This window comes from Peromyscus leucopus, chromosome 5, assembly GCF_004664715.2.
Source record: "Peromyscus leucopus breed LL Stock chromosome 5, UCI_PerLeu_2.1, whole genome shotgun sequence".
Classification (NCBI taxonomy): domain Eukaryota; kingdom Metazoa; phylum Chordata; class Mammalia; order Rodentia; family Cricetidae; genus Peromyscus; species Peromyscus leucopus.
Window position 1 is genome coordinate 140836273 of NC_051067.1, and position 15849 is coordinate 140852121.

General features: G+C 40.4%; 1 protein-coding gene across 5 annotated transcripts in view; it reads left to right on the plus strand.

Annotated features, from left to right (window-relative positions):
• Positions 1-15849, plus strand: part of C5H8orf34 (chromosome 5 C8orf34 homolog) — a 375498-nt gene that overhangs the window by 239399 nt on the left and 120250 nt on the right. For 4 of the 5 annotated variants that reach the window (XM_028864575.2, XM_028864569.2, XM_037206416.1 and 1 more), the window contains one exon: positions 974-1109. In XM_028864575.2, coding sequence (XP_028720408.1) covers positions 974-1109 — 136 coding nt within the window. The remainder of the gene's footprint in view (positions 1-973; positions 1110-15849) is intronic. The other variant, XM_028864570.2, reaches the window with a different exon arrangement.

Sequence of the window (15849 nt, forward strand, 5' to 3'; positions counted from 1 at the left end):
GAGATGGACCGCACGTGACTTAGACTATATGGTAGTGGTCATCATCACAGAGATACTGGATAGGCACGTGAGACTGGTTATGTGTGCCCACAGTCAGGCAGCCTTGGGTCCTGGGAGGCAGAGGTTTGGGGTTTGTTTCCAGTAATACTTTCTCCTTTCCAGTGTGAGAAGTGTTCTTTACTAACAAAAGTAAGCAACTCACCAGCCACCAACATTCCATAAATCCCTCTGCCTTGTAAAGTTTTATGCAAAGGAATTTGAGTCTTTTAATCTCCCTCACTTGGTAAAACTTTTCTCTACCCACAGCACCCCTCACCCATATTCCTGGCACAAGCAAGCTCTTCTCTGTCTACCCCACTTTCCCTCATTTCATTTGCACTGGTTCTTTAAAAATTAACCAATTGTGAAAAACTGTGCCCTGTGACGCCAGTCCCCAACCAAAGGGGAAAAGCCACAGTGGCCACCAGCACTAGAAAAAAAACCTGAGTGAACTTCCTGCCTGCCTGTGCTTGTGAGCCCAGTTTACCCCTCAGGAGGTTCCTCAGGATGCTAAATTTAGGCCCTCCCATTGAGGACATTGTCACCAATACAGCCATTTTTAGAGGTCTAGCGTGGACCTAATATTTGTCTTGCTCACTGATGCCCACACTTAAACCTGAAGTGTGTATTTTTACTTAATAAACCCAATGCTGCCTCATGCTGACTGATCCTAATTCTTTGGTATAGGTAAAATCTGGCTTTACCTGAGTGGACAAGCCCCTCAGACTGCAGCTGGAGGTGTCAGGCTGTAAAGTTGCTGTTGACACAACTGTACATAGAGAACATTGGAAAGTATAATTGTACATGTTGTTTTTTTCATAGTAAATACGACATATTGGTTTACTTTACAAATTACTGGGAGGTACTGTAAAACATGTTCTTTCTCTGTTTAATTCATCTGTATTTAATTCTCTCTGTTGTTGTGTTTTTGCAGAAGATCTGGATGACCTGAGAATGGAGGGTGTAACCACCCTGGTACTTTCGGGGAGCAAATTTAACCAAGGTCGTCCTACTCACCCTGCTGAGCCACAGGCCAAGGTCACACTGAACATCTGTTCAAGGTGTGCCAGGTAAAACATATAGTTGGTGTGTGGTGTACAGAATCATCATCTAGGTCTTTTTGAATCTAAGATTTTGGTGCAAAGAGTGTACTCTGTGCTAAGAACACATTTTCCTACTAATAACCTTTTTCTGACATCCTCAAAGGAGTTAGTTTTTCAGTTTATCTTTTTGCCCAAAGCCAGTCTGACCAACAATGAATCAAAGAGATTAGATTGTCTTCACTTCACAGCTGGAGACTGTGTTGAGTCTTTCAGTCTCCTCAGTTCATTGCCTGTCTGCTCTTGATTTCTCTTTCAAGAGAAGATTCAAGGGGGCTTTGAACATTCAGAGCCACCTTTAAAGCACCTGCCTAAAAAGTGTTTGTTCAGGTATAGTTCAAGTTCTGGTATGACTGGCCTTTGAGCCTGGCCCTCATCCTGTTCACCTCCTGGTAAGAATTTAATCAGTTTGAGGCTTCCTGGTTTTAGCAGCTGGAAGCAATCTTTGCTTACACTACATGTGGCCCAAGAATCAGCTTGGTTACTGCCAAGTCAGCTGTGGGCTAGAAGCTACTCACCAAATGGCACCAATTCGCTCTTTTGTAGGAACTAAATCTCATTTGCAAAGGTCTTTTAAGTCTGTTTAAATGATAAAACAAGCCTCCTAACCCTATGTAAATGGTTCAGTTTAACAAGGACAAAGCAGTAGCTGGCCAACTTTATCTCCCTGCTTTGTGTCTGGCTGCTCTATTGTGCTGCTTGAGAGAGGATTAGTGGCTGGAAATAAGGAGGGGGTAAGGGTAGGCAAAGCAAATCGGATTGTTGTAGCCTTTCCTCTTTGGCTTTACTCCTTTGGAATTTTTATTTTAATTGTCACTGGCTTAGAAACACATAAAGGAAAACTTCCAGAAAATCAAGGGAAGTTGTTTGAGGATATTAAGAGAAACACTGAAGTTCAGTGAAAACAGGAACAGGGACATCGCTTCAGACATGGAACACTTAGGGCAGTGTCTTTATATTTTTATTAGGTCTGTGAAGAAAATTATTAATTTTGTTTGTTTGTTTTTGTGTTTGGAGACAGGGTTTCCGTGGGTAGCCCTGGCTGTCCTGGAACTTCCTCTGTAGACCAGGCTGGCCTCGAACTCAGACATTTGCCTGCCATTATAGGTCATCTATGAAAGAGAGTTCTTTGACTTTTTGTCTTAAACTTTATGTTATGCTTCTGTAAGTACAATTTGACTGGACTGGGCTGATGCTTGGCGTTTCATAACATTTATAGATGTGTTGGATCAAGATGCGTGTTCATTTCCAGAAAGGAATGCCTGTCAAAATATCTTGCTAAATTATTAAAGACTGAGTTGAGAAAAGATGAAGCACATGCTTAGCTCTTCACCATTCCACTTCCAAAATGATAGAGCTGGATTGCAATCACAAGCAACCTGTGTTTAAAGTGAGTCTGTAACTGAACTTATTCAAGAAATATTCAACTAAGTAATATTTTGGTTTCCGATGTGTCAGGAACAGAATGTAGATGGAAGTACTTACAGGGCCAGCATCAACACAAGAGGTTTACTAAAGAACATCTGCTGTATGAGTGATAGAAACACAGAGGGTGGATTCTCAGAGAGAACTGCCTCCTGGGAGAAATGGAGGGCCTATTATGATAGTTAAGAGCTTACTTGGTCTTACCTCTGGAGTCATTTGTGTGGGATCCTTTGTGAGAGGGTAAGAAGCAGACATCTCACTATCTTCTTAGACTGTAAATTTATCCATTCAGGGCTCAGCTCAATGGCTAAGTATGGGTTAGGACCTAATTGAATAAGGCATTGAAAAGAGGAGGGCAGGTGGTCCTGAGGCAGACACCTTCTTGCCTCAGGTGAGAAGAACTTGAAAGGGGAGTGTACTAGGATCCAAGACATTCAGTGGCCTCCAAAGCCACCCCAGGGCAATGTCACAGAACGAATTTCACAGACAAGGTAGGTTGAGTTTCAGAAGATAATTTTATTATAGGTGAGAACATACAAGAAAGGGGGCAGGCAGAACTTGTGCATATGGGAGTGGATTCCAAGGGAGAACTGCCATCATTAGAAGTAAACCTGGAGTTGCAAAGCAAGAGACCTCAACCGGGACAAACTCTACTTCTGGTCAGAAGTACAGGCTACTCACCAAAGCGGAAGAGCAAGCGAGCAGAGACCGGAAGTTCAGTTGGTTTTGTTCTAATGTAGGTGGTGACAGTGTTGCTCCCCTATTGGCTAGGGTCCCACCTCACAGTCTTTTGTGACTGGCTAGTTTTAAAAGACTCAGCACAAATGAAATGAAGGAAAATTAAAACACTTCAGCTCTGAGAATATAGCAAGGACTTTGTGAAAATAAAAGTTTTATGAGGTGGGAGAGATAAAAAGATTTAAATTCCTTGTTATAATAAAACCTTTTACAGTGTAATAAACCCTTTTTCTTTTACAGAAAAGACAACTATTTAGTCGTTGTTTTTTATACTCCCAAAGGGTCCATCTAGGGATTAACAAGGCTTCACCAAGTTCAGGCATGCAGAGATGACCTGGTCAATCCAGTTGTCCTAGAATGTCTTCATGATCCTCTCTACCATGGTGTCTGGACTGGACTGCAGTTTTGGGTACAGCTTAGGGAACCAGGGAAGTGTCTGATCACACACAGCTTCCAGGCTGCTGTGGTCATTCATTTCTACGGAAAAGGAGAAGGAAGATTGAAAACAAGAAATCAGAACATAAAATAGTTCTCCTAAACGATTTTAGGATTTCTGTTCTCTGGCCAGGATAGAAATGTTCATAGAAACAAGGACATTTTCAGTGTCTTGCCAACAGAGAGCTGGCTGTCAAGGATGAGACTCAAACCGGCTTCTTTCTGTGGTTCTGACCCTACACTTCCCGACCAGCTTCTTTCTTCTGTTCCCAGAAGCAGCACAAGCTGCTGGATCAGGTTCCAAGCAACCAGGGTCCCATTGCTAAAGACTGAGATATTCCTGCTCTCTTGTGTGTCTCAATAGTTGTATTTTAGCCTTCGCACTATCCATTATAAAATCTTGTAAGGATGCCCTTAACTTGTGGTTTTCAGAAAATTCTGAATTAATGAATAGTATTATCCTATCTTAATAGGTAAGGAAAACGAGGCATAAGTTGATTAAATAACTTGTTAAAATAGTATTAGTCACTGAGCAAAGCTGTTAATTTTAAGTGCAAACTCCTATCTTGATGAACTTTCAGAGTGTTCTTTCTTTTTCTCAGCTAAAGTTCATAGCATCCAGAAGCATGCTTGTCTACTGTCTCATCTCCTCTTCCCTTTAATTTTTTTTAAATGAAAATAAATTTTTCCCTCACATAAAATATCCTGATTACAGTTTCCCCTCCCTCCACTCTCCCAGTCCCTCCACACCTCCCCTCCCACCTGGAGTCACTCTCTGTCTGTCCTTAGAAAACAAACAGGCTTCTAAGGGATAATAATAAAATAAAACAAAAAATAAAACTTAATAAGATAAAACAAAAATTTTAAAATAAATTTCATAAGATAAAACAAAGTAAGATTAAAAAAAGAATTGGGCGAAATAAACAAATGGAAGGAAAAGAACCCAAGAGAAAACATAAGGATATGAGACCCACTCATTCAAACACAAAAATCACTGAGCAGGAAGCCATAATACATACACAGAGAACCTGGAGCAGACCAGTGCAGGTCCTGTGCATGCTGTTTCAGTTTCTATGAATTTGTGTGAGCTTTGCTTAGGTGATTCAGAGGGCCTTTTTTTCTTTATGCCCTCCATTTGCTCCGGCTCTTACAATCTTTCTGCCTCTTCTTCATGGGTTTCCCTGAGCTCTTAGGGGAGAGATTAGATGGTGACATCTCCTCATTTATGGCTGAGTGTTCCATGGTCTCTCGCTCTCTGCATATTGTCTAGCTGTAGGTCTTTGTATTCACATCTGCTGCAGGAGGAAGCTTCTCTGATGATGGCTAAACAAGACACTGATCTATGAGTATAGCAGAATATCATTTCATTGCTACTTTTTTTTTCTTAGAACCGTAGCATCTGGTTTTACCCTAGGTCCCTGAGCTATCTAGTTTCAGGTTTTTGTTACATAGGCACTGACAGATATAGGTTCCATCTTGTGGGGTGGGCCTTCAATTAGATATTGCTTGGTTACTCAAATAAGCTCTGTGCCACCATTGCCTAGCAGGTAGGACAGCATTGTGGATCAAAGTTTGTGGTTGGCTTGGCGTTTATGATTCTCTTTTGGTAGCATGCAGAGTACCTTCCCTTATCAAAGACTCTAGAACAGAGTGGTAAAGGCTCTATGTAGGCACCAGCTCGATTTCTCACGTTTGATGATTTGTGCGGGTGTTGTCTTCGGCGATGGAGCCTTGCTGTCAGTTTGTGGAGAGCAGCTTTCCCGAGAAGGCCTTTCCCATCCAGGTGATTGATAGGACCATTTGTGATGCTCGAAGGACGAGTCAATAGTTTGTCTTTGTACTCTTATACTCTTTAGAATAGTTTAGAATGTCATGTCTCTACTGAGGACTTGAGTTGTCACTCAGATCCAGTTTTGTTTTTTTTTTTTCTTAAACAAACAAAAACATAAGGAACAGAATGTGTTAAAACAATCGAAGAAAAATTGTAGAATGTATCTATAAAACCTTCTTCTGAGCAATGGGCTTCAGAAATGGGCTTCACCTTTCTCCTCTTTGTGTGGAATTGTGTCCTAATGTTGGGGGTAATTGTGATGTTTCCAACTGCCTTCTACATGGTATTGCAGATTCTAACAAGGGCATTTGTGATATTTTCCCCCTTAAATTAGTATGTTCTTGGGGACATAGGAGAGGGTTACAGAGCTGATTTCGAGGAGTCTGTCTTTCATGATCTCCAAGTCAGCTAATGTTTACCTACGTGAGAGAAGATAAGCCTCCTCATTCTGTCCTTCCCCCTCTCCCTCCCCCTCTTTGTCCTCCCCCTTCTCTCCAGCACCAGGGACCAACCCTGATCAGGAGGCCTTGTGTTTACTGACCATGTGTTAGTAAACTATTCCACCGCTGTGCTACTTCCTCAGTCCTGGAATATCTTATAATATGCCATTAACCCCATAAATGGGGGCTGTAACCTCATAACATAGCCACCTCCCCAAAGTCCTGTATTCCCATACCTTTTTATAACTTCATGTAGAGGTTATATTTCAACATGAACTTCACTAGCATGAAAATATGTGAAACATACTAGTCAGTTATCAAGATTATATAAAACCATGCTCTCTTAAAAATCAGTGCAGCTGATCACTTTGGGCTCATATTCATAGTAAGGAGTGTTCCTCTTGACTCCTAAGACAAGCAGTCATGCTGCAGAGGACCTTAGTTCACCTCACCCAGGAATAACCTTTGCTTTAGAGAAATGCTGTGTGCAGTAAGGGAGCTCTTTTTCCCCTTGTCATTGAAGTGTTTGATTACTTAGTCTATGAATTAGTCAACAGGCTACTCCTAACCAGTGTGAGGAAAGGTGCATATGTACTATGTACACAGGGAAATCACAGGAAAGAAAGTGAAGAGCCCCAAGTCAGTAAGATTGGAAACCTTAAGTACCTTCTTCATCAGGGAGAAGACCTGAGAGATGCAGGTAATGGAGGGAGAAGCAACCTTTTGGAAAGAAGAACCACAGGCACTGTGACAAAGTTGCCTGGGTGTGCTCTGGAGGACTCACACAGGCTCCTAGTATGCTTTGCTGTGGAATGAATAGTATTTATCTTCCCTGGTTCATGGATTTCCAAGAAGGGCCTTGAAGAAAATTGAGGTCATTTTGGAAGATCTGTCTATAAGCAGCTAAGGAAAGATGGTTTCTGTATTAGTTCTTTTTCTTGCCTCTGGGACAAAATACTTCAGAAAGGCAAAGTAAGAAAGGAAAAGTTTATTTGGCTCACAGTTTGGGTTCATCATGGCAGAGAAATCATAGCTAGAGCAGTGTGCAGCATCTACTTACATTGATCCATAGTCAGGAAGAAGAGAGATGTGAATGCTGGTCTCAGTTCTCTTTCTAACATTTATGCACCCCATGCAATGTAGGTTGAACTACCTCAACCAACCTAAACTAGATAATGACTCATAGACTTGCCAAGATGCTGTCTCTTTGATAATTCAAGATCCTGTCAAGTTGACAATCAATATTAACTACCATCGGCTCCCAGAGCAGTTTCTGTTTCTCAAAGTCTTTAGGTCAAAGTAAGCAAGATATGCAAATAGCAAATAGCATATAACACATTTTTGAGATGGTATATCCTGTGCTCCTTCAACTGGAACTACAAGATGGATAGTGATGGGAGGAAATCTGGGGAAGGACCTTAGGCAGGGATGCTGGAGAAGGGTTCAGGACAAGAAGAAGATGAGATCCCAGATGTTTCAGGGTCGGGAGTGATGTTTTCTTTGGTCAACTTGACTGGATTTAGAATATTGGGGCTGTGGATGTCTCTATGAGGGTGTTTTGAGAAAGGACTAACTGGGAGGGAAGAGCCATCCTGAATCTGGACAGCGCCAGGCCTAGTCTTGGAGCCAGGAGAGAATAAAAGGGGGAAAACCAGGAAGACTGCTGAGTGTGAATGTTCTTTTTTCTCTCCTTCCTTGTGGACATGAGATAAATAACTTCCTCCTGTGTAGGCTCTTACTTCCAGGACATTCTGCCCAATTCCACAGGGCTAAGAAATTATGAGTTGAGCATTCTGAAAGTGTAAGCTAAAATAACTCTTTCCTACTTTGAATTGTTTTTTGTCAGGCATCTATCACAGTGATTTAAAAAATAATAAATTAATACGCCGTTATAGGACTTAGTTCTGGCAAAATACAAAGAAGCAAGATGTACTCGCTACTTTTCTATTGCTGTGATAAAGCAGATGGATGCAAGGTTTACTTGGGACTTTGGTTCCAGAGGAATAAGAGTCCATCACCACCATGGCGGGGAGGTATCGTAGCAGGCAGAGGATGGATGGAGCAGGATGCTGAGAGCTCACACATTGAACTGCAAGCACATACACATTGCAGAAAGAGGGCCCTGGGAATGGTGTGAGGCTTTGAAAGCTCAGTGTCAGGCCCCTGTGACATACTTCCCCAAGCAAGGCCTCACCTCCTTAACCTAACCACAGTACAGCCATCTGGGGACCAAACATTCAATGTAGGAGTCTATGGGTACATTTCTTATTCAAAACTGCTCCTAATTCAGATGGACTGAGCGAGTCAAAGATCCAGTGCTACCAATTAGACCAGCACAGAAAAAATGACTATTCAGAGAACTTAAGATCAGAGAACTTAAGATCAGAGAACTTACGATTGTTCTCTTCATAGGCACTTGTTCCCAGAAGGAAGGGAGACATAGGATCCAGGCTTATTTCAAATTTCACTAAACTGGACACACACAGAGCTGATGGATAAGAAAATATAGGAATATTAATGTGGAATGTCATCTCTTTACCACGACCCACCAGGACTAGCAGCGGAAGTAGATTCAAAAGTCAGCCTGATTTAAAGAGGGACAGCGGTGATCTCACCTTCACACTACATTAGCTGGTGGCCAACAATGCAAGAAACACTCAGAAAAGCTAGGTTCCCATCTGTGAAATGAAGTTCCCACACCCTGGAGCTGACCTGCAAGGGTGAATGGTTGGGCTGGGTAGGAAACTGAGAATGTGATGAATACAGCCTTTATGAGAAACGTCATGGAGGTCCCTCAGGATAGAGTCTAGAAATACCATACCTTCCAGCAATCCCTGTTCTGGGTACATATCTAAAGCTATTAAAATCCGTACCCAAAAGACACATCTAGACAGACCCCTTCTAGTCAGAAGCCACTGGAAGACATGGTTAGTAATAAAAAGCTGCTGCCATTGACTAAAGCATTTGAAAAACACCCAATCACTGCTTTTACTTGGCAAGGTGTTCAAGACATCTACAAGGAAATAAGCCAGCACACACTAAAAGACCCTGCAGTATTACTTGCTACACGTATGTAAGAGATTAAAAACAACTTCTTAAGTTTGTTGATTAGCATACTTACAATAAATAAAAGTCTTTTAAGTTTTTCCCTAAAGTTCTGCATGTATAGTTAGGAAAGTACATATGGAAGATGGTAGTGTTTTAGGCTGAAGTTGCTGTTAGACCTCTCATCTCAGAGCTCTATTCCACTGTGAATCTTGACATAATCTGTGTAATTTGAACAAACACATGGCATAATTTGACTGCTGAAAGAATGCCATAGTTAATGTCATAGTCAATAGATACATGACATCCAAGAGGTATAAATATTCCAGTGTAGAACATCTCATTGCCCCTCCCTCAGATCATAAAGAAAAGAAGCCAGTACAAAGCCATTTTAGGTAAATGGAACATTGTCTCTGGGGAGTGTAGCAGTGTCCTTATAATTGTTGGAGGTGGATTTTTAATCAGATGTCGGCCATCTTGTTTTGTCTTTGGACCATCCCAGTGGTATAGTTTGAAATCTTTGAATAAACTAAGGAGTCACATGATCTGATTCACTGTGTAAGAGACACATTTGCTGTTTTCAACTGAAATGTAAAGTGCTATAGGTCGATTATATAAATTTCTGGAAGTTACCAGCAAATCCTCAGTGGTTGAAAGAAATGGTGTGGGTCTTTTGTTTTGTTTTGTTATTTTGGTCTTTCATTTAAAAACAAAACAAAACAACAACAAAAAAACTCCTTTACTTTTTCTCTATTAAATGTCTTGAGTTTTTGTTTCACAGTAACCTAAAGCTGCCTGATGTTAAGATAAGCAGAGAAATGCTGGTGTTGAGGCACCACATTGCTGTTTCAGTGAAGCTTATAGGACATTCTAGAAAGACCACCCATTAGTTCTGTCCGTCCCCTGCCACGCTGAGAAGTTAAATCTCATTTTGTGAACTCCTGCCAGGGAGTTCCGTGTGGTAAGATGCCATTTGCTTTTGATGGTGCAAGTGTTTGCATGCCTTCATGCTTGGCATCAATTGTGAACAAAACAGGGCTGGGGAGCTGAAAGCCATCTTGAAAGAAATTAGATTATAGAGAACATGCAGGGGTGTTGGCTCAGAGAAGGCAGCCTCAGAATTGGAGCAGAGTTTTGTTTCCAAACACCTCAATGAATTTCAAAACTTGTCTGTCATGCAACCGAAAGTTCGTTATTGGTTCTCTTTAGCCCCATGGTGCTGAACTTCTGAGAGTGGTTGCAAGTTGAATTGCTAAAACAGAAATAGATTATTTTGGGTCACAGCACTCTGAGGAAAAGGCCAAAGCCAAATCTTTTGTAAACTAATTGTAAACTATCCATACTAGAATTTATTAGCAGCTACAGCAGCTGCACAAAGGAATCACACATTATTTTCAGGTCACTTGTGTGTACATTTTCTCCAACTGCTGTTATAGGATTTAATTCAGCAGTTTGCCATCAGCAAGAATGATGAACTAAATAAGTATGAACTGAGAAATGAAAACAATTACTTTTCACTGGCTTAAATTTATTTACTATTTATTTATTTATTTTACATATTTCATAAAATTGACATTCCCATCCAAAAGGAGTAAAGGATTCCACTAGAGGCATGTATATAATGAGACATCCACTTGGGGCCTTGGGAGTATATAGCAGGTGACAGCTGATGTTTGACAAGTTGACCCACCAGATGTATAACTCCCTGATGGAGAGCCCCACCTGGCAAAGCTGTGGGGTCACTGACTGTGGAAACTAGTTGTTTTCTGTCTGTAAATTTCTCATGAGCCACCATTATACCTCCCTATAAGAACAGCTGTGGGGTGCTTTCCATAGCACTTTGGTAGTGGGTTTTTATTTAGCTGTGGATTTCTGTTTAAGTTGTATAATTCTGATGAACAGAAATATTACCAGAATTTTCTTCTTTAATGACACAGGAAAGTAACAGTTTTCTCAGTCTCAAAGACAGCCTTTTATACATTTTTCCAAAGCCTTAGAACAAACTCTATACAGACTAAACTGCCCCTACAGAATATACACAAAGACTAATTCCCAGGTATTGTTTATTGCTAAATTAAGGCCAGGCTGTTTACAACAAGACCTAGTCCTTGCAGTAGCTCTCTTTCTGCACATACCCTGACTGCTCAAAGTTCAGCCAATTTTTAATGTCTGGGACCCCTCACCAACTTAGAGATACGCACATCGGCCAATGTGACATTACTAGCCTAAGAGAAATTACGTGACTTATCTTGTGTTTTGAGAATAGTTTGGGCCATAAAAATGTAACTTACAATTTTCCAGTGTTTGGCTGAGGTAGTGTGGAGAGAGATGGCTGTGTAGAGCTATGTAAGAGCTGCTGCAGAATGTGAGTAAAGTGTGTGTGTGTGTGTGTGTGTGAGAGAGAGAGAGAGAGAGAGAGAGAGAGAGAGAGAGAGAGAGAGAGAGAGAGAGAGAGAGAGAGAGAGAGAGAGAGATATTAAGAAGAAGCATGAAAGAAGTGTGAGGAAATAAGTGGGTGAAAGAGTGAATGAGTAAAGTATGAGTGAATAATGTAGAAGTATGTGTGTGTGAGTGAGTGTGAGAGAGAGAGCTGTGTGAAGGAGCTGCTGCTCTGTAGAGGAGCTGTACCTAGGAACTGTGTAAAGAGCTGTATGGGGAGAGAGCTGTGTAAACGAGATGTTTAGTGGTGGCTGTGTGGAGATTTGTAACTGTGTAGAAGTAAGGAAGATGAAGCTGTATAGAAAAGATATGAGAAGAGAAATGTATGTAAAAGATGTATAGACATGTGAAATCAGATGTACCTGTGTATAGAGATGTATGGCTGTATGTATATAAAAAAAGACATATAGCTGTATGTATAGAATGTAGCAATGTAGCTGGAAGTTTTCCTGTGTCCCACCTGGTCCTGTAGCTGCTCAGACCCAAGTAAACACACAGAGGCTTATATCAATTATGATGGCCTATGGCTCAAGGTTCGTGTTATTTAGTTCTTATATCTTAAATTAATCTATTTCTATTAATCTATAATTTGCCACTTGGCTGTGGCTACCGGTATTTTCACACCTTGCTTCTCCTGCTGGCGGCTGGCATCTTGGCCTTCTCTGCCTTTCTTCTTCCTGTCTCTCTCCTGGATTTTCTGCCTGCCTCTAAGCTGCCTTGCCATAGGCCAAACATCTATATTTATCAATTAATCAGAGCAACACATATTCACAGCATACAGAAAGACATCCCACAGCATAGCAATATGGAGATATATAGCTGTGTGGAGACAAAAGAGTCAGAGACCATTCTTAAGATGAAGTAAAAGAGAAAGCTAATATCAGAAAGCATGTGTGTTTTCTTATTTCACCAGTCAGATAGAAACTTATTTCTAAATACCCTCAGATAGAAAAAGGCTAGCCCTTGATGCCTTTGTGGATTTTCTTGCTTTACCCTGGAGGTCACCTTGGAGCAGGTTCTCCATAGGCTCCCAATATTCACTGATACTCAAGTGTCAGCTTTACTCAGTTTGAAACTGAATGCACTGATCTTGCACAAATTCTCCATGAGATACTGTGATAACCTTTAAGAATAAAAGTCAGCACTCATGACTACCAGGAACTTATAATCTGAAATCAGGCATGCAAATAAATGTATATTGGTCAGTAGTCAATAACTATAATAAAATACCTGAGACATTAATTTTGGTATGGAGAAAAGATTTGTTTATGTTCATGGTTAAGGGGATTTCCATCCATGACTAATTGGCATCATGGCTTTGGTCTTGCGGTAAAGCACTACTTCATATATTCCTTCATGGTGGAGCAAAACTGCTCACTTTCTGAACAAGGAAGCAGAAGAAAGGAAGAGGAAGTTGATCAGCACCTCAGTATCCCTTTTAGGACTTATCCCTGGTGATCTAAACCATACTCGTTGAGCATGGCTAAGTAGAGAAAAGATTGTGTAATATTGTGAGGGAGCTAGCTGGAGAATCAAGTCTTTAACAGACTGTGTTTTGTGTTTTAGAACTTTCAAGATCTAAGCTAGAATAAATGGTGACAGAGCTATGGACACAAATGCATCATGGTGTGATGTCTATTCCTTGCTAAATGGAATTGGTTGCAATTTCATGGAGAGGGTTGCTATAGAAATAAGCCCATGCCCTCAGAAATATTGCTATATGGCTTTCATTATTTATTTCAGTTCTGCATGAAGCTGGGAACCACTTCATTTCAAATCTTTAATCAATTCCATAGTCCTTTTATTTATAAATCAATGCAAGATCCGCTGTAACTTTGGCAATTGTTTTTGATTCATGGTAGGGGTGGACTTTGATGCACATGTGCACATACATACATACATTTTTCATGTTACATCTTAAAAAGCTGGAGATCCAGAGCAGGAGGCACAGTGCTAAGATCCCAGTTTGACCACTGCATACTTTTGGAAATTAGATAACCTCTGTAAACTTGGTTTCCTATGTGGACATGAGAGTAGACATTTCTCACCTGAGTTGTAGTTGGAAAGAGTGCTTGCTTCAGTTGCTAACTGTATGGGCTAGTTTATTGTCAACTCCACACAAACTAGAGACACCTTAACAGAGAATTTCAACTGAGGCACTGCCTCCATCAGACAGGCCTGTGGTCATGTCTTGATTTCTAATTGATGGAGGAGGGCCTAGCCTGCTACATACAGTGCCACTCTTGGACAGGTAGCCCTGGGCTATGTAAGTTATGTAAGGGTGGAAGCAAACTGGTCAGCAACTTTCCTCCATTAGTATGGGGATGTTCCTAGCCATTTGGTAGTGAAGAATAGAAATAAAATGTACTATTTTGTAGGATATAGAAATATATCTATTTTGAAACCATTATGACAGTACAATGTTTCTACATAAATTCTTGCTTCTATAGTAGAAAATCTTTAATAATGAGGATCTTCTTTTTCTAAAATGAATAATTATTTTTTCCTTAATCGACAACTCAAGAATTATTAATAGAAATGTAAGAATTAAATTATTGCACATTTTAGTGCAGTTTAAGATTCTCAAAATTATTTAAAACTGAGGATGTTTGAAAAGTTCTGCTTATAGTTATGTCAGAAATAAAACAATTAAATTAATTTTTTTCAAGTTTATGTGACTCTTTTTGTTTCAGTTTACAATGATTACTCCAATTAGATCAGATTATCTGTTGCTGAGTTTCTGGAGTCATTCATAATACCAAACTCTCTGTGGCATTATCAGTTCCCCCCTTGTCTGATGAGTTATTGCTTCTGTCTTTTTCATTTTGCCTTCAATTTGAGAGCTTTTAACAATTCCCAAAGCTTCAGATTTCAGGTGCTGCTTTAATTTGTTCAGCTGTTCCAAAAAAAGTGTCATAGACCAGATAGTTAATAAATGATAGAAACTTACATCTACTATTCTAAAATCTGGAACTCCGAGGTCAGGGGTTAACATGGTTTAATTATGGCGAGGGGTGTCTTCCAGGCTGTAGACTGTTACGTTCTCATTGTGGTCTCTTCTCTGTCCTCTTTCTGTGAGGATATTGTCTTAGTTGGGTTTTTTTTTTTTTGTTGTTGTTGTTTTGTTTTTTTTTTCTGTTGCTATGACAAACTACTTAAGACTGGATAATAAAGAAAGAAACACAGGATATTTTGGACAAGTTCTGAAAGCTGGGAACCCTGAGAAAGGCTATTAGCAAGAGGGCCAAAGCTACTTTATAAGAAAACAGGTTGGGGAAGATGGTTGACTTATGTGTAGGAACACTTTTGTATATTTCAAGTGTTTCTGTATTTCCAGCATGAAGAATAGTGTCTGGAACACATTTAATTACTAGACAACGGCATAAATTAGTGGCAAGAGTGTGTGGCACGTTACTTTCTAAAATTGGTAATGATAGCCACTCTATTGAGCATATTCTACCATATATCTTCCTAAAACTGAGTTTATGTGTATTAACTCAATAGTGACAACCACAAACATTCTCTATAAAGATCCTAGCAAGGAGCAAACCAGGAAGTCTAACCCAAGAAGGCAGTTCAACACCTCAGTTGCCGTGAGGAAGGGGTAGGAGGCTTAGGAGGAAGATAAGAAGGGGATAATGCGGTCATGTGACATGTGACAAACTACCCTGTGTGGTAGTTTGAATGAAAACTTCTCCCCATTGGCTCAGGTATTGAAATACTTGGTCCCTAGTTGGTGGCACTGTCTAAGGAGGTAACAGCATTGCTGGAGGAGGTGCACCACTGGTCTAGGCTTTCAGAGTTCGTAGCCTCATCATACTTCCAGTTTAATTGTTCTCTTTCGTGTCTGTGGATAGTGCTACGATCTCCCAGCTCCTGTCATCTGTGACCACAACTTCCTCACCATTACAGACTCTCCCTCTGGAACTGTGAGGCAAATTCAACTTTTCCTTCCGTAGATTGCCTCTAATCCTGGTGTTTTATCATAGAGACAAACAAGTGACTAATATAACATTACTGTGAAAACTAACCACATTTTCCAGAATGAGTGGACTTCCCACGACTTTCTAAAAATCAATGAGAATAATTGCCTGGTGCTTGGTCCTATCTTTTTTGGAGTATTTTGAATCAAAATGGACATTGCCAGCTACTTAAACAGAATGGAGGACTTCTCAAAATTATTCAAATGCCATAGATTCTTTCAAAGTTACTTCTCATAGCAATTGCTTTAGAGAGGATGCATATTTGAAAAACAAAGCAAAATACTCTTGAATCTTAAAATTGACTGTTAGATATTGCGTTGGGAGCAAGGATTGTGGGTCCTCTTCCTATTTGTTGACGTGGAAATCATGACCGC